This window comes from Lissotriton helveticus, chromosome 1_1, assembly GCF_964261635.1.
Source record: "Lissotriton helveticus chromosome 1_1, aLisHel1.1, whole genome shotgun sequence".
Taxonomy (NCBI): domain Eukaryota; kingdom Metazoa; phylum Chordata; class Amphibia; order Caudata; family Salamandridae; genus Lissotriton; species Lissotriton helveticus.
This window is the reverse complement of record NC_136057.1, coordinates 1,850,972,862-1,850,996,791: the sequence shown is the minus strand read 5'-3', so window position 1 is coordinate 1,850,996,791 and position 23,930 is coordinate 1,850,972,862. Positions and strand designations below refer to the sequence as shown.

Genomic DNA, 23,930 nt, shown 5'->3' with positions numbered 1-23,930 from the left:
GAGGGGGGTGGTTACACCCCTCTCCTTTGGCGGGCTTTCCCCAGATCAGGGGCTGGAGTGTCCCTGGAACTGGTTCCAGCCGGCCTATGCACAGTGAGCACCGGGGTGCCACTTGCAGTCACCTTCCTCTAAAGCCCTGCCTACCTAGGATACACAAAATCCTGTCTGGGACGGTGCTGGCACCGCCCCTGGCAGGAAACCCTTTGTCCTTGCCTCCTGGGCTGGGAGGACTCCCAGCAGCAGGAGGGCAGACTTGTGTCTCGGTGGCAGCATCCATTTTGTGGAGCTAAGGCTCTGTCTGACTTTAACCGGGGTTACAGGTTACATACATGTCGTGTCCCTCTAGAAGGGTGGAATGCTAACCCCGTCGCCAGAATTGGCGAGGGGTTAGTATTCCAATTCGTATGACACCTTACTCGACATGTTTTGATAAAGCGATACCAGAGTTGGCATATAACCGCGAGGATTATAATGCACTTAAGAGTATATGGTATGCGTTATCATGGAACAGCTATTAGGACTTGGTTCCGCAAGCTGCAAACGGGCTCAGCTCATGCCAGAGCACCATCTCACATGATTCCAAGCACTCTGCCTTCAGGATTGTTAAGGCCTGCCATAGGAGTGACTGATAGGAATACATGTGTCCATTTTAGGGTTAGATATAGGAATACTATATCTAAAGCAAAGGGTGATTACACCACCTTGCCCCAGCTGTCGTGCAGCCAGTTGTGTCAGATTTGGATGGCCAGCCAGGGGTGGCATAATACATGCTGCAGCCCCTGGTAGGCCCTGGGCACACCTATGCCCTGGGTACCTAAGGTACACTGTACAGGGACTGAGAAGGTGACTCAGTATCCAATTAGATATGTACCTAAGGTACATGGAATCCATTTTACAGAGAGAGCAGTAGGCCTGGGGTCCTGAATAGCAGGGCCCCAGGTCAACTAAGTCAGAAAACCAGCAAAACACCAGGCAAAAAGTTGGGGGCAACCATAGTCAGGGATCTACCTTCCTACATCAGGGTCCCCCATAGCATGACTATACATCCACTGACTCCCACCACTGGCTAAATGGCTTCTTTAAGCCACTACTGTCTGTACTATATTGTTATACCAGTTACAGTTCTGCACCTTTCATCCCTATGATTAACTCATTATGTTTTTAGGTTTCTGAAGTAAAGTCGCCTCGATTTAAGGCGAGAGCCTTAGACCTCTTTTCGGCATGGCAGGACTGCTTAGATAAGCTTGGAAACCGTAGCCCTGGCGAAGGCCCTAGATCCATGTGGGCTTTTAAGATGGCCGAAACATGTTGGCTTAACTAGGGTCTTTTTGAGACATTGCAACTAGACTACAGGACCCAAACTCTGCTATTATATATGTTTAGGGTAATCACTTATTAAAGGAAATTTCGCTGGGGTTCACACATTTTGACCTCTTACCTTCTGGAACCCTGCAATATATCCAGCTATGATTTAAATAAGGACCCCCAACCTTTTTTAGTAGTGTCCGCCCTAGCTGTACTATAATACCAGGCTATGGATTGGTGCTGATGATGAAGCATGCCACTATTAAGTGGGTGAGGCGTCTACTCCAAAATCTTTGGATTTCCCTCATGACAGTCACTTCTGGCAACTCTATCCTAGCTGCCCATCTGTGTTTGGGAGTTCCACTTATACTGTTAAGGTTCTGAGAGTACTAAAAGCGGCTGTACTGCATGTTAGGTGTTAGCAAGTGATCTCTGACCACATGACAGCTCTTCATTGGTTCAGCACGATCAAGGAGGCCCTCAAGTGTTTCTCTTTGTAATGGGGAGGATATGATCATTCTTCCCATTAGAACAATCCAGAAGGAAAATAATCAATGGGCAGAATTAATAACAAAATGCAGGCGGTTTAGTTGATAGAGGTCGTAACCTACCTCAAAGACGACAGAAGTCATGTGTTTCTTTATTATTGGAACATGAGCAGATGCACTTTGTAGATCTATGAACAGAACCCTAACTAATTAAATGAAATATGTTCTCCAAGGTCCTAATCTGCCATTACCCATTTTCACTGTCCAGCTGATGGTGAAGAAGGATGTATGCAACACTGTTAAGATAGTGGTTTTCACAATCCAACTTCTGAACATACACCTTATGAAATTATCTGCACTGCTTTTTACAGTAAGCACTTCTTCATTTTCATGCATGTATTATATATGTAATCAAATCAAAGATAACTTCATCGGGTTGTTTGCTTGAAACCATCAGAGTATGAAAATACATCTTGGATTTTACGAGTTAAAAAACTATTAAAACAAGATAAATTCTTGAGTTGCATCTAAAATTGGTTATAAAAAGAGAATGGATAAAACATAAAAACAGTTAAAACAAGCAATCACCCTATTAACTATCATGCATTTAGAGAGCACAGCACTTGGGAAGCTTGGAATGAAATCTTGTTTAAAACACCCAGTCCATTTGCGCTGATAATCAACATCTCATGATCGCAAAAATGTATTCTAGTGGTAGCAATCGGCACCAACTTCATCAGAAACTTCTGTCGATTGATCCGGAACGAGAATAAGAAATGACTGACTGCAAACACTATTGGTCCTGTAGTATCAGTTTTCAGGATTCTGTAGGCAGCCTGGTATTGCCCAACTCCAATGTTTAAGCAAATCGGTTGTATCCACCTACTGCGGATCGTTTGATATTTAGTGCAAAACAAAGAGTATGTGTTCTTCAGTCTCTTTTGTTCTAGCACAGGCAGGGCACAGTTCTACCGATAAACCTACAGCCTGATCGCTAGGAAACCTTAATAAAAGATTGCCATACCTGAATCTTATGTATAGACTTTTGGCAAGTGGTGGTATAATTTGGCCCAGAAAGGGTTCAAAGCAAGGGCATGGCTTGGTACATAAATTTGTGATATTAGTTGGCCGTTTGCTGTCCTGGTGGCATAGCGCTCTCCCACAGCCACCCAGTACCTGGACTTGAGCTGTAATCGAGCTTCTCTAGTAGCCCTCTCTGGATGTTCCCATATTTCTGACATACCAACGGATTTAAACCAACTTGCAACGTTTAAATCAGGGTAGACTTTTGGCGCCACTGCATCAAAACCTCCATCAGGGAATTACAGTAATCAGAAAGCTTCTGTGTTGTCCAAAAGCGCAGCCAGTATGTTAAAGGTTTCAATGAGCCCATGTCACCAATTCTTTTTGTCGCTAGGTTAAAAAACAATGGCAATAGAGAGGTAGTAATAGGCACTGAGATAAGTGATCAAGCAATGATGTTTTCAGATGTCGTCAATTTGTGTGCGTTAATGGACCCCCATATCTCTGCTCCATACAGAGCTCCACTCTGAGCTTTTGCTTGGTACACTTCTAGTGCTGGAGTCAGTGAACGAGTATAAGACTGCCTGTGGTATCTCAGTATTGATTTTGGACCTGTGACAGAGGGCTAGGTGGTTCTTTTCTAGCTCTTGCTCCCAGCCAAGTGTGTCGCTTAGTCTTATCCCCAGGTAATCAAAGTTTTTCACATGCTCTAAAGGTTCCAGGACACTCCTGACCTCTTGATTTGCCCTTAGCTTTCCCAAACACAATGATTTTGGCTTTGGCAAAGTTAAGTCCCAAACTCCTGCTCTTACAGAAGTCTTAAAACGTATCCACTAAAATTTGCAAGCCCATTGGGGTTGTGGAAATGATTAAAGAATCGTCTGCAAAGAGCAAGATTGGGACATTATTGCCGTTCATGACGGGAGAGTCATTCCTACAATCCAACCGGCTACTAGCCACATCGTTAATAAACAAAAAAAATAACATTGGAGCAAGCACGCTCCCTTGACGCACCCCACGCTGTATGGGTATTTTGGCAGTTGATTCGCCACTTGGTTCCCCATCTAACCTGGGCATAGTTGTCCTCGTGGAGTCTAGCTATCAAATTCACCAGGTCTGTGGGGGTCCTTAAGTCAAGCATTATTTCCACAGCATTTCGCGTGGCACTAGGTCGAAAAATGCTACGTAGAGTTTTTGTTTTTTCAGTAGCACACATTTCCAGGTTAACAGGATGAATATGGAAGCCTGATCGCACGTACTAATTTTGGAACGGTAACCTGCTTGATAAGGGGACAGTATTGCCTTCTCATCCATCCAGCTTTGGAGTTTATCCAAGACTTGATGTGCAAAGATCTTTTGCAAGTTATCTATCAAGCTGATGGATCTATAATTGGAGGGGACAGAAGCATCACCCTTCTTGTGTATGGTGATTATCTCAGCTCCCCTCCAGGTTGGTAGGAAAGCCTCACCAGCCGATATAGTTTGTTAGGAGGTTTATATATAGAACCCATACCATTTGTTCCGATTTATATGGATCTCCTGGTAACTGGTCAGGACCTGGGGCCTTTCCTGCCTGGAGTCTGTTTATAGCTGAAACAAATGCTGTACCAGTCGTGGGTATGACAGAAAGAGTGTTAAAAGTGATTTGTTTGGTTCTTATGTGGTGTGTGCAATCAGCATCCGAGTTCCTAGAGTATAGTGTGGTAAAATGCTCCGGCTGGATGTGATACCTAGGGGTATTTGTGCTTACTATATAACCCTTTACAAGGATGTGCCAGAACAAGCAAGTATCTTTACATCTGACTGCTTGTACCAGGTCCTGCCAGTTTTCGTCTGCAAAAACATGTTTAGCTTTTTTGAGTCCCGGTTTGTATTTATTGCGTGCTTGCCCTGCCACAGACTGACTATGGTCTTTGATTGCTAGCTGCAGGGCTACCTTTGCTGACTTGCATTCACGATTAAACCATCTATTTTCCATTTTGCTAGCAGGCCTGCTACCAGAGCTATTTTTGGTGAATACAGTTTGTAACGCTCCGTAGAATTCATTGTGCTCAGATAATATTGGAGGTTGGCCCCGGGAGGTATACACAATCCAGGCTGCTGCATAAACCAGACAGGAAGTGTGCAAAAAATTCACAGATCCTAGCATATAAGTGCAGATCTTCAAGCACTTTGGGCCAGTTGTTGGTTACGAGATGTTTGTCCTCCCTGGATAGACAGCTGGGTAGCTGTCTGATCAATGCAGGGCCCTTGATCACTGTCATATCTCGGGGCAATTAGCATGTCCTCAACTAATGCCCAAAATCTAACGTCAACAAGGATGTAATCAATGGCGCTTGTACGGGCACCCTGTTTAAGAGTAGTTTGCCGTATGGGGCTGTGCGGGTTTATGCCTATTGTGAGTGCGGTGCATTCTGGGCGACTGTTGAGGGGGCGCAGGTGGCCCATGATAGGATTCCACCATGACAACAAATTTCCCTAGCCCCCTGAAGGTCTTAACGTTCAATGTCAAGGGCCTTAACTCACCCAACAAGCGAAGACAAGTGTGGCACTATCTCCTTCAGCAGAACCCAGACATTATATTCCTGCAGGAGACGCATCTCTTACAAGCAGACACCAAGCACATGGCGCATCCTAGGTACCCTCTTCAGTTGTGGGCTGCACCGGACTCAAAGACAGCAGGAGTGGCAATACTGTGCAGGGCTGGCAACAGGCAAGGGGGAGACAGGCCCTTTCGGAGTGGGGATGGGCGCTTCCTTAGAGGTGAGTGTGGAGGTTGGGCGACGCCGTTACACCTTATGTATTATTTATGGCCCTAACCAGGCGCAGGACCGCTACCTTCGGGACCTTCTGCGGAAGCAGGTACCACAGGGAGGCCCTTCACTCATCTTGGGGAGACCTCAACCTGGGTTGGAGCCCTGAGGTGGACCGCAGTGAGGGTTCCTTCAGTGGCGCGGGAGCTATGTCCTCGGCGCTGCGCAAGCAGATAATGGACCTAGGACTGCTAGATACTACTCCCCAGATCGGAGGGAATACTCGTTCTACTCGCATGCCCACCGATCCTTTTCCCGCATCGACTACTTATTTATCTCCCATGACCTCTCCCGTGATGTCCTCGAGTCACTATGTCTGATATCTCGCTCTCTGACCACGCCCATGTTGAGCTGCTCCTGCAGGACCCGGCCGCTTGCCCTGCCCGGGAAAAGAGGTGGCGCTTGCCGCCGGGTATTCTCCGGGATGCGGCCGACGTAGAAGACATTAGAGGGGCCATTGCCTCCTACTTTCAGTGTAATGACCTGCCGGAGACACCCTTTCATGTGGTCTGGGACGCCTTCAAGGCTACGATACGGGGGCACATTACTTCCCTATCGATTGCGCGAGGCTCGAGCGCTGGACGACAACCTGGCAGGAGACATCAAGAAGGCAGAGTTGCAAGATCAGGGCCGTTCCTCTTTACGGTCGAGACGGCAGCTGGCTAATCTTAGGTGTCAGCTCCGGCTGTTGCGAGCCAACAGAGCGGAGAAATCCCTCTTGACGCTGAAGCAGAGGTATTTTGAGTGAGGAGACAAGGTAGGGAGGCTACTGGCGAGGAGGCTGAGAGTCCGCGCCGTTAAAGCACATATAGCCAATATCCAATTGCCGGATGGGAAGAGAGTCGTGGCGGAGAAGGAGAAGTGTAAGACATTTAGGGACTACTACGCGGCACTGTATAAGGAGGAGAAACCAAAGAAAAGATTCCTTTCTGGGAAATTATTTCACAAGGTGACCATGAGGCCTATCCGTAGCAATTAGCTATATTTGACATTTGAAATTGACAAATTCAAGAAGTCAAGATTTAAGTCTCCACACTAGGTTATTTATACTTTTTACTCAAAGTTTATTTTATAGAAATTCATATTTAGGCATACATTTTAAATACACATTGTAATTTAGCACTGTGGTGGTACTCTGGTACAGGTATGTATCTAATGGCTAACAATTCCGTGTTACGGTTATCTAACACAGAGTCACCACTATTATAGTATGCATTCAATATTTAAAGTATAGTAATACAACGAATCAAATAAAAGAAATTTTTTCACAATTTAAAATAGTCCAAAGAGTCGACGCGTTTCGGTGCGTATATTATACTTGGTGCACCTTCAGATGAAGGTGCACCAAGTATAATATACGCACCGAAACGCGTCGACTCTTTGGACTATTTTAAATTGTGAAAAAATGTCTTTTATTTGATTCGTTGTATTACTGTATTTTAAATATTGAATGCATACTATAATAGTGGTGACTCTGTGTTAGATAACCGTAACACGGAATTGTTAGCCATTAGATACATACCTGTACCAGAGTACCACCACAGTGCTAAATTACAATGTGTATTTAAAATGTATGCCTAAATATGAATTTCTATAAAATAAACTTTGAGTAAAAAGTATAAATAACCTAGTGTGGAGACTTAAATCTTGACTTCTTGAATTTGTCAATTTCAAATGTCAAATATAGCTAATTGCTACGGATAGGCCTCATGGTCACCTTGTGAAATAATTTCCCAGAAAGGAATCTTTTCTTTGTTTTTACCTATTGACCCAGTCCTTTCTGGTCCTTGGGAAACTCTCTTCTTTTGAGAAATAAGGAGGAGAAACCACCCCCGGAGCTGGTAGAGGAGGTTCTAGGAAAATACGAGGGGACACCGCTACATCCTCACTATGTGAGGGCAATGGAGGGGCCAATAACTCAAGAGGAGATAGCAACAGCCATGCAGGAGCTCCGGTTGGGGAAAACTCCGGGACCGGATGGTCTCCCTCTATCCTTCTATCGCATGTTCCAGGCTCAGCTCGGGCCTTACCTTCTCAGGATGTATAACTCCTTCACGGATGAGGTGGGACTGTCCCCTGATATGGGATTGGCGGAAATCGCTTTAATCCTGAAGCCTGGGAAAGACCCTACACTGTGTGCGTCGTACCGCCCGATTGCTCTACTAAATACAGACTTTAAAATATACACCAAGTTGCTGGCGAAGCGATTGGACCCTCATATGCCGGGCTTGGTAGACCCAGACCAAGTGGGTTTCATCCGGAACCGGCAGGGGGCAGACAATGTGCGCAGGGTCGCGCACCTTGTGGGGAAGGCGCATCATTGGAAGATCCCAGCCTGTCTTCTCTCGCTAGACGCGGAGAAGGCGTTCGACCAGGTGGACTGGTCCTTCCGGTGAACGGTGCTACACAGGATGGGGCTTGGTCCGAAGATGATCACTAGGATCATGGCGCCGTATCTTGCGCCGCAGGCCAGGATCCGAGTCAATGGACAGCTCACGGCGCCGTTTGACATCGGTAGGGCTGCCCGCTCTCGCCCCTGTTATTTGCCCTGGCAATAGAGCCCCTAGCAGAAATGATTCGCCGGACACCTGACATCCATGGTATCCCCCTAGGCGGTCGAGAGATCAAAGTAGCGCTCTTCGCAGACGACCTTATCCTCACGCTAACGAAGCCTCGAGAATCCCTACCGGCAGTACACTCAGTGCTGTGCCTCTTTGAGCGAGTCTCCGGCCTGAAGATCAATCACAATAAGTCTTGGGCCCTCAACCTCACCATCCCGAAGGCTGAGATACCCCACTTGGAGCAGATGGCTCTGTACCGGTGGAAAGCCCATCACATTCGATATCTCGGCCTACAGCTGACCCCCTCGCTAGAGGAGTGGACGCAAGTAAATTGGAGGGAGTGTCTGCGCTCGGTCCTTGAAGATATGCGGAGGTGGAAGTCGCTTGTGCAGTCGTGGTTGGGCAGACTCAATGCTCTTAAGATGTCTATCCTCCCCAAAGTATTATATTTATTCCAGTGTCTTCCCACACCCATCCCGCTGCACAATATAAGAGGCCTGCAGCGTGACCGTACCAACTTCATCTGGGGAGGGGAGGAGGCCACGCTTCTCCCAAGCACTTCTATTGGCGCCACGTGACAGGGGGGGCTGGCATGCCCTAACCTTGTGGAGTATTACTGGGCAGCGCACCTCCGTTTTATAGTGGAATGGTGCGTAACTGAAAGCGAGAAGGGGTGGTTGCACATGGATAGAGCAGTGACTGGGCGCACCATCTGGGATATGCCGTGGAGACCTAGGACGGGGCGCTCTCGGAGCGCATACATGGCGGTACCCACGAAAACGGTACTAGAGATCTGGGATAAGATAGCAGTGCGCACGGGCCTCACGACCTTTCCCTCGCCGCACACCCCAATAGAGGGGAATCTGTGCTTCCCACCGGCTTATCGCACCGGGGCCTTCAACAAGTGGCCACAGGGCAACTGCAGAGTGCTTACGGATCTGTTTGATAGGGGCTCTTTCAAGTCCTTTGCTCAATGCAGATAGGAATTTAAAATACCGCTTGAAGCTGGATTGCAATACGCTCAGCTGAGGCATTGGGTGATGGAAGATGGCACATATCAGGCGGCTACGCGTGCTTTCACTCCGTTCGAGAGGCTGGCCCGCTCCTTTGTTGACACAAAGGGCCTGATATCAAAAATCTATCAGATCTTGCAGCACCCTCACAAACCGCCAGCCCACCTGTATCAGCAACGTTGGCACTCCATTTCAGGAACAGACATCACCTCGGCGCAGTGTGGTCGCCTATGGCGGGACATTCCCAAAGTAGATCATAGCATTCCACAACAAGAGAATGCCTATAAGATAATGACCCAGTGGTACTACACGCCTTAACGTCTGAACAAGATGTTCCCTGCCTCCTCCCCTGAATGTTGGAGGTGTCGGTCTGCAACTGGGGAATTTATTCACATATGGTGGGCCTGTCCTTCTCTGACCCTCTTCTGGAAGGAAGTCTTAAGCCACATCAGGGGGGTGCTGGGATTCCCTCTGCCTGAAGTCACTAGCACGCTGCTGTTAGGTATCAAACCTGCTGGTCTGAAGGCGCTGACCCGGAGTGATTGGACACTGGGGCTTCAAATGCTAGGAGCGGCCAAGCAGCTCACAGCTTTGTATTGGAAAAAGAAGGAGGCGCCGCCAATCGCAGCCTGGTTTGTGCGACTATGGTATGTTATAACAATGGAACTTCTCACAGCCAGACTGCAGGCTCGCGACACGCGCTTTAAGGCGGTCTGGCAACCCCTGGTGAAATATTTATGCGCAGTAGAGCATGCGCGGCACATGCCTGCCAGACTCCGGGCGCTACGGCTTGTGGAAGATGCTGTGGTCCCTCCAGAGCCGGGCAGGCTGTTAGCATGAGAGCTCTAGAACGCGAAGCCTAGGCCAATGTAGGTGCTGCAATATGACCTGGTGCACAGCGCGCTGGTCCCCTCCCCCCCACCTCTGACACGCTCTGTGCTCTCTTTGACTGTTTCTCCAGTTTCTTTTCTTTACTTATTCCTGCTATCTACTCTGTCCTACTGTCCTTTCCTTTGCTACTCTGTTAGAAGTTTGGGCCCCCGTGGTCTATTTGTTCTACCTCTATTGGTTTATTGGTTGTATTCAACCCCAGGGGCCGGGCTATTTCAGGCAATGACTGCACAGCATATATTAGGTATCATATGACGCGGCCGGCCCTGTGGGGTTGTAGGCGGAGCACTGTGTACAATGGTTTTGAGTGCGAGACTTATAAATGTTATTTATTGCACCACATAATGACGCGGCCGGCCCAGAGTGGGTTGTAGGCTTAACGCTGTGTAACAGTCCGTCTGCTGCTTGCTCCCTGTTTTGGGGGGAAAATAAAAAGATTTGACATAAAAAAAGAGTGGTTTGCCTACACATGTCTGATATGATCCTCCCATTGCATGCCCTCAAGGTCCTTCCTACAACCTATGATGCAATCTGCAGGGATACAGCCAATGATCGATAACGATTTTTGAACGTCACCAAATTGGGTATACCCCAGATCTTATTCCCCTCTTCCAATGAGATACTTAGTAAGGGGGAGGGTTCAAAAATGGCATTAAAGTCCCCTGCAACTATGATTTTAGACTTGCTTTGGTATGCCCCCACCAGATCATCTAGCTATGTTAATACTGCGAACTCATTATTATAAGGTTCAGACGTAGCATAGATCTTAAAAATGGTCAGAATTAAGAAAGATAAACTTGATCCCCAATATATCTTGAGATTTTGTCAGCAGTTTATATTTGTAAGCTACAGTATTCCTCACGAAAAGTATCTGCCCCCCCACTGCCCATTTTTTAGGGGGGATTTAGCTCCCACACTAAGTCGTGTAGCCGTTTATGTGTACCTTAGCCACTGCCCAAGTCTCCTGAAAGATACAGATATCATTAGGGCCTATTAAGGAGTGCCATTCTGGATCTTGTATTTTTGGATATATCCCCGCCAGGTTCCAGGAGATTATGTTTAGGCTGTTGTTTTTATTATGTATTTAATAATACAGTATAAATATTTACAACAATCTCTATAAATAGAAATAAATCTAAAATATAAATGTGTTAAAGTTCACAAACTTTAAACTGCACATACCTGGCCCATGATCTTGTCCGCTATCAGCAGATAGTAATTCTGAAAGCAAGAAAAACAACATTAGGTGCTGAATTCTGCAGACTTAGCCTGCGCCTATTTAGTATCATCAGTGCTAAAGGAAAGCATTTTCTTTTACTTGAAACAAAACAAAGTACATTGTGTAACAATGCCAAATTAAGGAACTAAATTAGTTTCAGTCACTGTACATGCAGCATCTGACCGTCAATCTGGGCGGTTGAACAAATCTTTAGGAGGCTGGTGGTAGGTATCATCCACTGGGTGCAAGACAATTATAAAATGGTGCAGCAGGTCTGGACCCTGTTGCACAATTTTACAAGGGGCCTGTAGCAGTGGCTCACTTGTTTGCACAGCAGCCAACTTTATTGTGAATGTGTAAGAGCTGGCCCATGTTCAAAGTGGGCACAGGGGATGGACTTATCAGCGGGATACGTAGAACGTGATGGGAATTGTAGAGGTCGGCCGGTGTGCAGTACCAAGTCACAGACAGTGCTCGGTCTGTGTAAATGCAATGCAATAATGGCACATTGCCTGGTACTGCAAGGGCCTATCAAGCGATTCTTTTACCTGGCAACCTGACACACCCTGAACCCTTGACCATTTATTAGTTCTTAATGGAACAGTTCTTAACCTCAAGAGACCTTTAACAAAGCAAATGTACAAGACCTGCACTGGAGGCAGAATCTGTTCTTGTAATTGATAAATAAATGGACCAGTGACATTTGGGGGCTGTATCGCCTATGCGGGTCCATTTCCAGGATGAGATGGGGAAATCATCTCAACAAAGCTGCATCCATTTTTCAGAACATTACGGTCAGCATGTGATCATTAAGCAATATGAAGAACCAACAACAAGACAGTAATTTAGTGTCTATGCACCTATGCTCGTGGTATTTTTATAGTGTGAACCTAGCCAAAGGCAAGTTTTAGGGTAATCGAGTGATAGGAGAGGAAGGTGTTTGTGAGAGCAGGAGGGTTATGTCACAAAAATATTTTGGTGTAGAATTCAAGTACCTAGTCACAAACGTTTGGGTGTTTTAAGAATCGGCTATATTAAAGCACAGGCTGAAGCCTCACTTTTAGTCCTGAAGGCTTAATGAAACTTATGTAGAATTCTTACCATCCAAGACATATTGGTAGCGGGTGAAAGACAAATGTTCATTTTTTTTGTCCACTGAGCCAGTAGGCCCAACACATTATAGCACAAACAATCTGGCTGCCAGTTTATCGTACCACAGTATGGATCTGTGATCGAGGATTGCCTGCCCTAAGGCAGGATGTGTCCCTACAGGTTTAAGATTATATATATATATATATATATATATTCGACATTATCCAACAAAATAAACTTAAATATACTCCATATAATACCATTTCAATTTTTATAAATGACTAGGACAGTGTGTGTGATATACAGCACACAGTTCACCGTAACCTTATCAATTACTACACTCACTTATCACTGAGGAGACAGTTCTCTGCAGCTAGTCCTGTCTCTTCTGAATCACTAATGACTCAAGTAAAACATCTAACCATATACGCTAGTCTTTAGCAAACCCGAACAGCACCATTTGTGAACATGTTAATAGGTTGAAGTGCAAATGTCAGATTTACACAAGTCACTACCACATACAGCCAGTAGAGAGGTCTTAGCAGACAGGCCACTGTGTCACAAACCACTAGTAAAATTATTCTTCATCGCAGAGAAAGGTGTGAGCAGAAAGGTCAGTCTGTTGTAAATGCCTACTACATTGAGCCATCACCCTAGAGAAAGATCTTAGTGAACAGATGAATTTATTGCAATCTACTACTACAGTCATTCATCTTAGGAAACTGGCCAGCATGTCAACTATACTCAGGCATCACTGTGGAGTGAAGTCTCAATGAACAGCTTAGACTGTTGCAGAGCACCTCCATACACATACATCAGCAGTGTACAGGTGTCAGTGTAGGGGCTAGTTCACTGATAAATCGTACACCTGTTTAATAACGAAATTATAGATCAGATGACATATGTTAGAAATAGTACCACTTGTTGGTAGTACAGAACAAATAGTAATTTAACTGATGCAGTAGCTTTGTATATATCTTTCAGTCTCAGAAACTTTTACGAAACTCACTGACTGGATGATGTCATCAGTGACGTCACTGACCATGTCATCAGTGACGTAATATGAAGTCAGAAGCAGTGGTTTGGGGGGCGTGAGTTATAGTTAGCTCAGGTAGCTATAACTCCTCAATTTATATGGTTTGTGTGTGTGTGTAAAATCTGAGCCTGATAGAAACCTGGTCTCTATTTGGCAGAGAAAAGCATCCTGTCCAAGTAGGGACCACAGTCCTAGTTAAGCTTGGCCTGGAGGTGCTGCATCTTCCCCCCCCCACCTACTAAGTCTCCAAAATACACCACAGAACCCAGCCCAACTTGGAACTTTCTGGTCTTGATGGTCAGACCTGCCTGCTGCAGGGCCTGAAGCATCGCCTGGAGGAGATGCAGGTGTTCCTCCCAACTGGAACTGTATAAAGTCGTCCAAGTAGACGGCCAAAACGCCTCCTTTCCAGCCAATACTCTGCTGACCAACCATTGGAAGGTAGCAGGGGCATTCTTCAATCCGTAGGGTAACATCTGTAATTGGTAGTGTCCCTCAGGGGTTGAGAAAGCTGAACTCTCTTTTGCCCCCTTAATCAAGGCGATCTGCCAGAACCCCGATGTCAAATCAAAGGTACTGAGGAATTTGGCAGCGCCCAGCCTCTCCATGAGCTTGTCAGCTCTGGGGATGGGGTGGGCGTCAGTCCGGGCGACTGTGCGGAGTCCTCTGTAGTCCATGCAGAACAGGAGTTCTGGTTAGGCACCCGGTGGGACAGCCTTTGGTACCAACACCTCAGGGCTGGCCAGAGACTGCTCACGGACTCAACTCAGACTCCCTCCTTGATGCTGGTGCTCACTTAATCTGACAATCTGTAAAGTTTGTTCTTTAAAGGGAGACTGCCTCCTGTGTCAATATCGTGGACTCCCAGGGGTGAGAGAGAACAATGGGGCGAACTGTCTCAGCAACTGGTAACAGTCACCCTTCTACTCTGGTGGCAGAGAGGTTGACACCCTCGACTGACCAACCATATTCCTGTGAAGAGAGGAGGTCAGGGAGAGGTTGACTCTCCTCTTCTACTCTCTTATCTGTCACTAGGAGCATGCTCACTTCAGACTTCTCGATCCTGAGGCTTCAGCTTGTTCACATGGAACACTTTTTAAGGGGTTCCCAAGGGTGTGGAGGCCCACCAGGCCTCCCCCTTTTGCTCTTTTAATCTCATATGGGCAAGTCCAGCAGTCCTGGAAAGCCCTGGCCTCCATGACCAGCACATTTTGGTGAGGTTGAAACACTACAGGTCCGGCTTTCTGGTCGTACCAGAGTTTCATCACCTCTTGGCTGACCTCTAGGTTACTTTTAGCCTGCCTCCAGAAGCAGTGCATTCGGTTCCGGAGGGTCAGCATGTAGCAGAGCTACATGCTGACCCTCCGGAACTAGCAGGTTTCTGGCAACTTGCTCCTACCCCTTCTTGACAAGGCTTACGAGGTCCCCTAACAGAGTGTTGATAGCGGAGTTCAAAGGGGCTAAACCAAACTCATTTCTCTGGCACGTCACTGTAGGCAAAGAGAAGGCATTGCAGGAAGACTTCCCACTTGCACATCATGGATTCTGGTATAGCCATCATCATGCCTTTCAAGGTCTTGTTGAATGTCTCAACCAGACCATTGGTATGGGGGTGATAGTGTGTGGTGAACTTGTAAGTCATGCCACACTCCTCCCATAGGTGCTTCATGTACGTGGACATGAAGTTTGAGCCTCTGTCAGACACAATCTCCTTGGGGAACCCCACACAGGTAAAGACCGCCATCAAAGCTCTGTCCATCGTAGATGCAGTCCCCGTCCTCAGAGGGATGGCTTCTGGGTAGCGGGTGGCATGGTCCACCAAGACCAGGAAAAACCTGTTGCCAGGGCTGCCTTGTGGTCCAGAGGTCCTAGGATGTTGATGCGCACCCTCTCGCGCTTAACAAATCTTTTTTCATTTCATTCATTTCATTTCTCAAACAGGGTGCCAATGACGGTAAGTGGGACCAGGGGAGCCTTGTACTTCCTCCCTGATTTTGCACTGGCCTGGCAGGTGGACAGGACCTACAGAATGTATCTCACGGGGTCTTCATCCAGGGCCACTTAAAGTGGGAAACAAGCCTGGTGAAGGTTTTGTCTTGTCCCAAATGTCCTACTAGTAGGAGACAGTGAGCCAGTTCCAGATCTAAGGCCCAGTAACACTGGGGGGCTGCCCGAGCACCAGGATCCCTATCCCTCACTATAAAGGAGATTGTTCTCCCAGTAGATAAGGTGATCCCCAGAGGCTTCTCCTGCAACATGGGCCTAGGCCTGCTACCTCAAGCCCTCAAAAGTGGGACACACACTCTGTGCTTTGCAGAATTTCTCCTTGGAGGGCCCACCCTAAACTTGCCAGCTAGCAAACTCATGCAGGTCATCCAGGGTGGAAATGCCCTCGCCGGTTGGCTCAGAGGCCTCCTCCTTATGGACCCCCTCAATCTCCAACGAGGGCACTTCAGGGACCGGTTTCCTGCACTCCTTGCCCCTCTCGTCAGCAGTTGTCTGGGCTATTGTTCCAGGGTAGAGACACTCTAAATTCCCTTCTTGGGCAGCCATGGACTGTATGGTCAAGCAATCCCATTATTTCCAAGTGAGACCTGAACTCCATCTCCCTCCAGGCAGTATGCTCCAGGTCGTTGTCCAACAGACAATCTAGAGGCATGGCAAGGCATGGCATGGCAAGGCAGGGCACACAGCTACTTTCTGAGAACCTGAGATACCCCCACCTCAAAGGGAACCAGAGCCACCAGTAGGTGGCTCTCACGATTGACGTTGACTATGACTTGTTGGAATGTGTTTGGTAGGACTTGCTCTGTTGACACCAGCTGACACTTGACAGTTGTCATGATGGCTCCTGTGTCGCGCAGAGCCTCCACCAGTTGCCCATTAAGGGCTATACTTTGAAGTATTGGAAGGCACGGTGCCTCTAGGGACCATTTCTCCAACCCCTAGGGAAACTAGAGTCATCTTGGTCTGTCCCTCAAAACTGACCGGGTCCATCTACTCTTCAAGCTCTACACTAACCAACCAGAGTATCTGACCACCAGTGGGGACTGATTAGCACTATCCTCTTGAGAATTATTTTGTGGCCCTTTTGAGATCTCATTTTTAAGATTTTCTTCCCTCTCTTTCTTCTGTTGGTAATCCTGACCAACTCTGTAAAGCAAATACTGAGCATGTGCTCGCTCATGATCAAATTGTAAGACCGACATAATCATTTAATTGGCTGCCCCTCACCAAGCCATTCAGCGCCTTACTGGAGTAGGAGTAATCAATAAAACCTAACCAGCACTGGTTGGGGAGCTTATGGCTATCCCGGAATCTTTGGCTACACTTTTCGTGAGTCAACCCAAATTTGGAAAGTAAGATGGCTTCCATGGGAGTGTACTTGGGTTGGTCCCAAAGTCAAAAGTGTGTCCCCCCCAGTGTAGGCATGTGTTCTACAGACCCCCGCACCCCCCCACCCCCAAGTGCTCTTCGGTAACCCTGTGTAGGGAACCCCGTGTACCCTCAGCACAACTTCATAAGCAGAAAACCACTCATCAATGTAATTTCTCACCTAATAACTGGTCACCAAATCCTTGGGTATACAAACCTTTTCTTCAAGTCCTGTACGGGTGCTGCCACCATCACTGTTGGAATCAGACTGCCTGGCCTTGATCTCTAGTTACTTTAGACTCTGTTCGGGAGGTAACAAAAGTTTATTTTCTGCTAAGGTTCTTTCAGTCTTAGCCTGTTTGGCTTTATCTCTCAGCCTTTTTTCTCCTGAGCCTTATTTTTACCTTTGCCATCTGCAGCTTAAACTTCCTCTCCTCCTTGTCTCCCTCAGCTCCTCTAGTGACAAGCTATAGGAGGATACACTGCTTCCTGCTCTCCCGGGAAGTTGAAATCCATGGGTTCCCCCCTCATGTACTGCAGGTAGCTCCTCAGAAGAGCCCGTCTCAAGCTCCTCCAATGCATCATTCTCATGGGAGCGGGACTCTGCCCAGGCCCTTAGGTGGCTCCTAGGGCAGGTACCCACATTTCCTTGCAGAAGCTTTTCAACTGAGCCACTGTGTAACATTACAGCTTGGCAAGTTCAAACACTATGGCTCCACTTGCAGAACCAGCCAGAGACAAAGTAGAGGATGGATCAAAAATGCAAAGCGGAGAAAAATTAAGAATAATCTAAATGTTCTTGGATGTGAAAGGGTAGTATACTCATAGCTTTTGTATGGCACTGCACAAACACAAGTCCTATCCTCACCGCTGATCACCAATGTTAGAAATCAGGTCTCTAGTTGGCAAAGGTATGCACCCTGTCCAAGTAGGGACCACAATCCTAGTTAGGGTAAGTCACAACACAATCCTAAATTGTCCTGTGCCAACCCCCTGATAGCGTGGCATAGAGCAGGTGGGCTTAACTTAGAAGGCAATGTGTAAAGTATTTGTGCAATAACTCATACAACAAAACAGTAAACATCACAAAAATACTCAACAGTTTAGAAAAATAAGGAATATTTGTTCTGAGTAAAACAAGACCAGAACTATCAGAATTCATCAAGTACAATTCAAGATATTTAAGGTTGCAGGATTAAATACAATAAAGTGCTTAGAACCAGGTAGCGTTAAAGTTACGTCAGATCGCAAGGGACGGGTGCAAATATAAACCTTCAGGACAACCGCAATAGAGTCGCGCGTCTGCTACAGGGACCCCACCTGGGCTCCCTGAACACAGTACTCTGGTTCCTGAGGTTCGGTCTGAGCATGGAGGCTGTGTGTCCCCAGGTGTTGGTTCCAAGATGCTGTGAAGCAAGGTATTGCGAGGCTTCGCGCTTCTTCATGTCGGACTTGGCCGAAACTCAGCTGCAGACCCCAATTCTGAGGCCCAGAACTTGGAGGGGGCCCACAAGCAAGGTTAGAACTCAAAGATGGCAGAGTCCAGCAGCGCCAACAGAATGGCAGGAAGTCTTTTGTGTCCCTCAGACTTCAGAAACAGGAGGCAAGCTAACAAGCCCTTGGAGACCACTTTGGAGGGAAAGCAGAATTCAACTCTCTTTCCAGCAGTCAGAGAGCAACAGGCTGCAGGTTAACAAGCAAGGCTGCAGACCTTCCAGAAAAACAGTCCAGTGGAGTCCTTTTAACAGCACTGATGTTTTTCAGGCAGAGATTTGGTGTAGGTCCAGAAGTGTCTGATTTGACAAGGCCAGAGACCCAGCACTTATACCCAAATGTGCCTTTGATGTGAGGGAAACTTCAAAGAGTGTTATTTAAGTGCACCAGCATCCCTTTCAATCCCAGCCCTAACTCCATACTACCAGTGGGGGTGGGTGTGGTGGAGGGGGGTATCAGTCCTTTGTGTATGGGGTCAGTTCTCTACCTTTTGAAGGGTAAGGGTGAGCCCGGTTCTCCCATCTGCGCAGGTAGACCCATCGGAATGCAGATGGGTGCTAACTCACACCCAGCCCTTTCCTGTGTCAGTGTCGGTCAAGAAGGATTGCACAATGGGATCTGTCACCTAGCCCAGACGGAAATTAGAGACTGGCGGTAAGGTACTGTAGGAAGCTGGCTCTGTATATATTATACCAAAGTGAGGTATAGTGTGCACAGAGTCTAGTGGAACACCGAAAGGTAGGGAGCGGTAAATTTAGATAGAACCTCACTCTCTATTCGTGATAGTGTAGTCGAGCAGTAAGGCAGTATAAGAGGACAGTGTTAAGCATTTGTTGTACACACTCAGTCAGCAAATGAATTCACACACTCAAAAACTGAAATTTAGACCAATTGTTTTTGTATAAAAAAATTCTTTTAGTTATTTTATTTTTAGAACCAAGCAAACCTGGCACAGGTACGCAATAAATACTTTACAGTAGTAAATGCCGATTGTAAAACAGTTCAATTGCAATTGTAAATGTACTATGGTTTGACTTTCAGTATTGTTTCAGAGAAATGCAATCACTTGGAAATACAGTACATAGACTTGAATGGGGTTTTCAGTAAAATAGCAGGTAAGTTACTTTTGGGTTACTTTTCTTACTCAGTACTGTATGCCTGGATGCAGCACTGGGACATTTCCTGTAAACAAGTGAGTAAATGTGTTTTTCAAAAATCTTTAGGTTTCAAAACTCCACACTTACAAAAATTTCAGGAAAAAGTGTCAATATTATCCTATGGAGGAAAATATGGTTATCGCTTTTTAGGTAAGTATTCGGTAATGGAAGTTGAAGTTCTGGGGGTCGACTCAGGCTACCCCAGGGTCAGTGATACACTCTTCTTACACCTTCAGCGGCACTAGGGCGGCCGGGTGCCGCCGGGGGCCTCTGGTTGGTGGCTGCTGGCAAGCAGGCCACTAGGTTATGGGAGCAAAGATCCAGGACTTTAGCTCAAGGTCAAATCGGGAAACAAATTAGCACCAAAGGTGTACCCTCAGCGGCCGGGGGCAGGGTGCTGTTTTAATGTCGGATGCCCTGTTGTTTCCAATGGAGAACCTCCGGTTTGCAAAGCCACTGCAGGAAGGGAGACGACGGACTCCTGGGTGCGACCACCACTTCGAGAGGTAAGTTGGGAAGTAAGGGGTTGTTTTGGCACAGTTGATTTGGGCACACAAGACCGTGATGCGTCGGGTGCAGGGGTGCCTTTTGGGGTTGGATATTCTTACCAGCTCCTGGTCGCGGGTAGGGGGGCAGGCGTCGGCTGGAGGCTTGATGCAGGTCGGGGGTCGCCAGATCTTGGTTCAGGATCGCCGGGGTGACCTCCTCGTGGTGTTTGCCCACTCGATCTCGGGCCCTGGACAGCGGGTGCTGAGTGGGGCTGAATTGCGTTTTCCGGCTGCTGCCAGAGGTTGCAGTTGAACAAATCTGGTGCTCACGGGAGAAGCAGTCTTTGAAAGTGAAGGCAGGCAGGTCCGCTGGGGTTTTTGAGGTTGCTGGCTGCTGGACACACACCCAATTAAGCCACCCTCCAGTGGGAGGGGGCATGGCCTGTCCCTGGTTGGCTGAGTCCCCTCATCTTCAAGATGGCGTGGATAAGAGTTGTGCTTCACCTCGCCTACCCACCTGAGGGGTGGAGTTGGCAGAGGTGGGCACACCTCTCTTCCTCACTTGTTTTTCCCGCCAGTTCTCCGGCCCAAAGTGGGGGTCAGAACCAGTGGGGACCAGTTGCTGAAAGCACCAATTGGCCTGGGGAAGCTCACAAAGGCAGCAAGCCTTTGAAGCTGCCCCTTTGTGAACCCTGCCCATCCTGGGAAAGGAGGCTTGGCACCTCGTCCCAGGATGTCCATTGTTTCAGGCCCCAGAGAGCAGCAGGCTCTCGACCCCGGGGTCCAGAAACATGTCTGGTGGTGGCAGCTGAAAGCAGCCACTCAGCCTGGACACTAGTGGTGGGTTTGTTTTCAGGGGGCATGTGAGAAGTTGGCCTGATGTGCAGTGCTCACTATTCTAGTGATCACTATATATCAGTCCAAACGACCCTTATTGATGATTGGTTGTAAGTCAACCTTATAGACCAGCTATCCTAGTAGCATGGATACGAGCAGTCTAAGGCTAAGACTCTAGAGGGCGTGTTAAGCCAGCTGTTTTACCATCACATTACCCCTTGAACACCCAGTGAAAGGACACCACACAAGTGTTATGAAAATAAACAGTGTATTTATTAGAATCACAACAACCCTGTACTCTTTATGAGGACAGGGTGCTAGGCACACAACAAAACTCTTACGAAAATACTTAAGTTAGCACAGTATATACAAATGCCCGAGGGGCACGAAAAACCATATACTCTAAAAGTGGAATGCGAAATTACTAGCAGGTAAGTACAGTACTAATAGGCTTTGGAATCGCTAGGACTTGACTAGGGAATCGTTAGATTACTTCTAGGAGGCCTAGGGGACTCGGGTGCAGAGTGTGCACTCTCACGCGGGATGCGGGACAAAGTCTATGGAAGCTAGTAAAGTTAAAGTTAGTGTTTACGGGCGAACCCGACCTGGTAGGGAGAAAACGACAGTGGATCCTGACCCTTGGATAGTGAGGCTATGCTGGGACACCGAAGTGCCGAAGTTACCTAGCCCAGGGGCTGCAGCTGCATAGGTCTCAAAAGACGTCGGGAATCCTCGTTGCCGGACCAGGAGCCTGGAAGAAAGATGCTGGCAGGCGACCAGTTGAAGATAGTTCGAGTTGATCCAAGCCTGGATCTGGAAGATGGATGACACCTGAAAGCAGAGGGGACCAAGTTCGTGACTACTAGCCAGTAGTCAGTGGGCACCAGGAGGGCACCGGATGGTAGTCACCTCGACTAGGTGAGTGGGCGACGCTGGCTCTGCAGATCTCACGGACCAGGAGGCGTTGTCGGCGACCAGGATGGAGAGGCGCGCTGTCCCACGATGGATGAAGCTGTCAGCGTCGAAGTTACCCAGGATTGGGCAACAAGCCTTGGCTAATTCAAGCCCACGCGGTGGACCCAAAATGGCGTCTTGAGTGGACCAGGAGGGTCCGGGGTGCTCCTCTTCTGGAAGGGAGCAAGGGCCAGTCTGGAGCAACCAGACCAGCAGCAGAAATGTCGTCGGGCGTCGTTCAGAAGGCCACAAGCCAGCGGCCTGGTAGCCAAACAACGCGGTGAGCAGCAAAAAGCAGAAGGGCCCCACGCAGATCGTGGAGATGCTGGGAGGCTGCACTTCGGTGCTGGAGCTGCTCAGGGTCGGGGCTTCTCGGACCCCAAAGCACTCACCAGGAATTTACTCGGCGGGCTTGCTGTGCAGAAGTCGTGCAGTCTTGCAGATGGCCGGTCCCTCGAGGTCTCGTCGCACCCACGGTTCTCAGCTGGGCTGTAGAGGTGGGTAGAGGTCAGAGGTGCCAGGGAAGCCGGTTCTCGTCGAGCTGGGCAGTCGGATTCCGGAGGAAGGACTTGCAGCAGACCGCAGTGTTCTTAAGATGGTGCCTGCGGATGCAGGGTGACTACTCCTTAGTCACAAGGGAGAAATCTTAGGAAGAAGTCTTGAGTTCCTTTCGTGGAAAGTAGTTTCAGGATTCAAAGATGATCTGTTTTGGAAGGGGGCCAGTCTCTACCTTTATCTGGGAAAAGGGGGCTGGCACGCGACTAGGTCCTGCCCTATGGGTGGGTCCAGGAGGGGGGTGGTTACACCCACTTCCTTGGCGGGCTTTTCCCCAGCACAGGGTCTGGAGTGTCCCTGGAACTGGTTCAAGCCAGCCTATGCACAGTGAGCACCGGGGTGCCACTTGCAGTCACCTTCCTCTGAAGCCCTGCCTACCTACAATACACAAAATCCTGTCTGGGACGGTGCTGGCACCGCCCCTGGCAGGAAACCCTTTGTCCTTATCTCCTGCTCTGGGAGGACTCCCAGCAGCAGGAGGGCAGACTTGTGTCTCGGTGGCAGCATCCATTTTGTGGATGCTAAGGCTCTGTCTGACTTTAACCGGGGTTACAGGTTACATACATGTCGTGTCCCTCTAGAAGGGTGGAATGCTAACCCCATCGCCAGAATTGGCGAGCGGTTAGTATTCCAATTCGTATGACACCTTACTCGACATGTTTTGATAAAGCGATACCAGAGTTGGCATTTAACCGCGAGGATTATAATGCACTTAAGAGTATATGGTATGCGATATCATGGAAACGGCTAAGGGATAGATCCCGAAAGCCGCAGACAGGCTCAGCTCATGCCAGAGCACCATCTCACACGATTCCAAGCACTCTGCCTTCAGGATTGTTAAGGCCTGCCATAGGAGTGACTGATAGGAGATCTGTGTGTCCATTTTAGGGTTAGATATAGGTATACTATATCTAAAGCAAAGGGTGATTACACCACCTTGCCCCAGCTGTCAAGCAGCCAGTTGTGTCAGATTTGGATGGCCAGCCAGGGGTGGCATAATACATGCTGCAGCCCCTGGTAGGCCCTGGGTACACCTATGCCCTGGGTACCTAAGGTACACTGTACAGGGACTGATAAGGTGACTCAGTATCCAATTTAGATATGTACCTAAGGTACATGGAATCCATTTTACAGAGAGAGCAGTAGGCCTGGGGCCCTGAATAGCAGGGTCCCAGGTCAACTAAGTCAGAAAACCAGCAAAACACCAGGCAAAAAAGTTGGGGGCAACCATAGTCAGGGATCTACCTTCCTACAGGGCATCTCTAAGATGCCCTCTGTGTGCATTTTTCATTAAATTTCATACTGGCATCAGTGTGGGTTTAATGTGCTGAGAAGTTTGATACCAAACTTCTCAGTTTTCAGTGTAGCCACTATCGTGCTGTGGAGTTCGTAATGACAAACTCCCAGCACCATATACTCTTAATGGCAGCACTGCACTTACAATGTCTAAGAATGGACTTGGATGCTGTAGGGGTAGAGGGCTCATGCACCTGTACCCTCACAACTGGTAAAAGCACCGAGCTTGAGGGGTGACTGATTTATGCCAGGGCAGTTGTTTGTAGGTATGGCACACAGGGATGTGTGCCATGTCGACTCTTCACTTTGTTCTGCACCAAGACACGCAGCCTG

At 47.9% G+C, this 23,930-nt stretch overlaps 1 protein-coding gene across 2 annotated transcripts in view; it reads right to left on the bottom strand.

Moving 5' to 3' along the window:
* Nucleotides 1-23,930, bottom strand: part of TRMT1L (tRNA methyltransferase 1L) — a 522,615-nt gene that overhangs the window by 438,657 nt on the left and 60,028 nt on the right. For both annotated transcript variants that reach the window (XM_078641383.1, XM_078641388.1), the window contains exon 4: nt 11,277-11,315. In XM_078641383.1, coding sequence (XP_078497509.1) covers nt 11,277-11,315 — 39 coding nt within the window. The remainder of the gene's footprint in view (nt 1-11,276; nt 11,316-23,930) is intronic.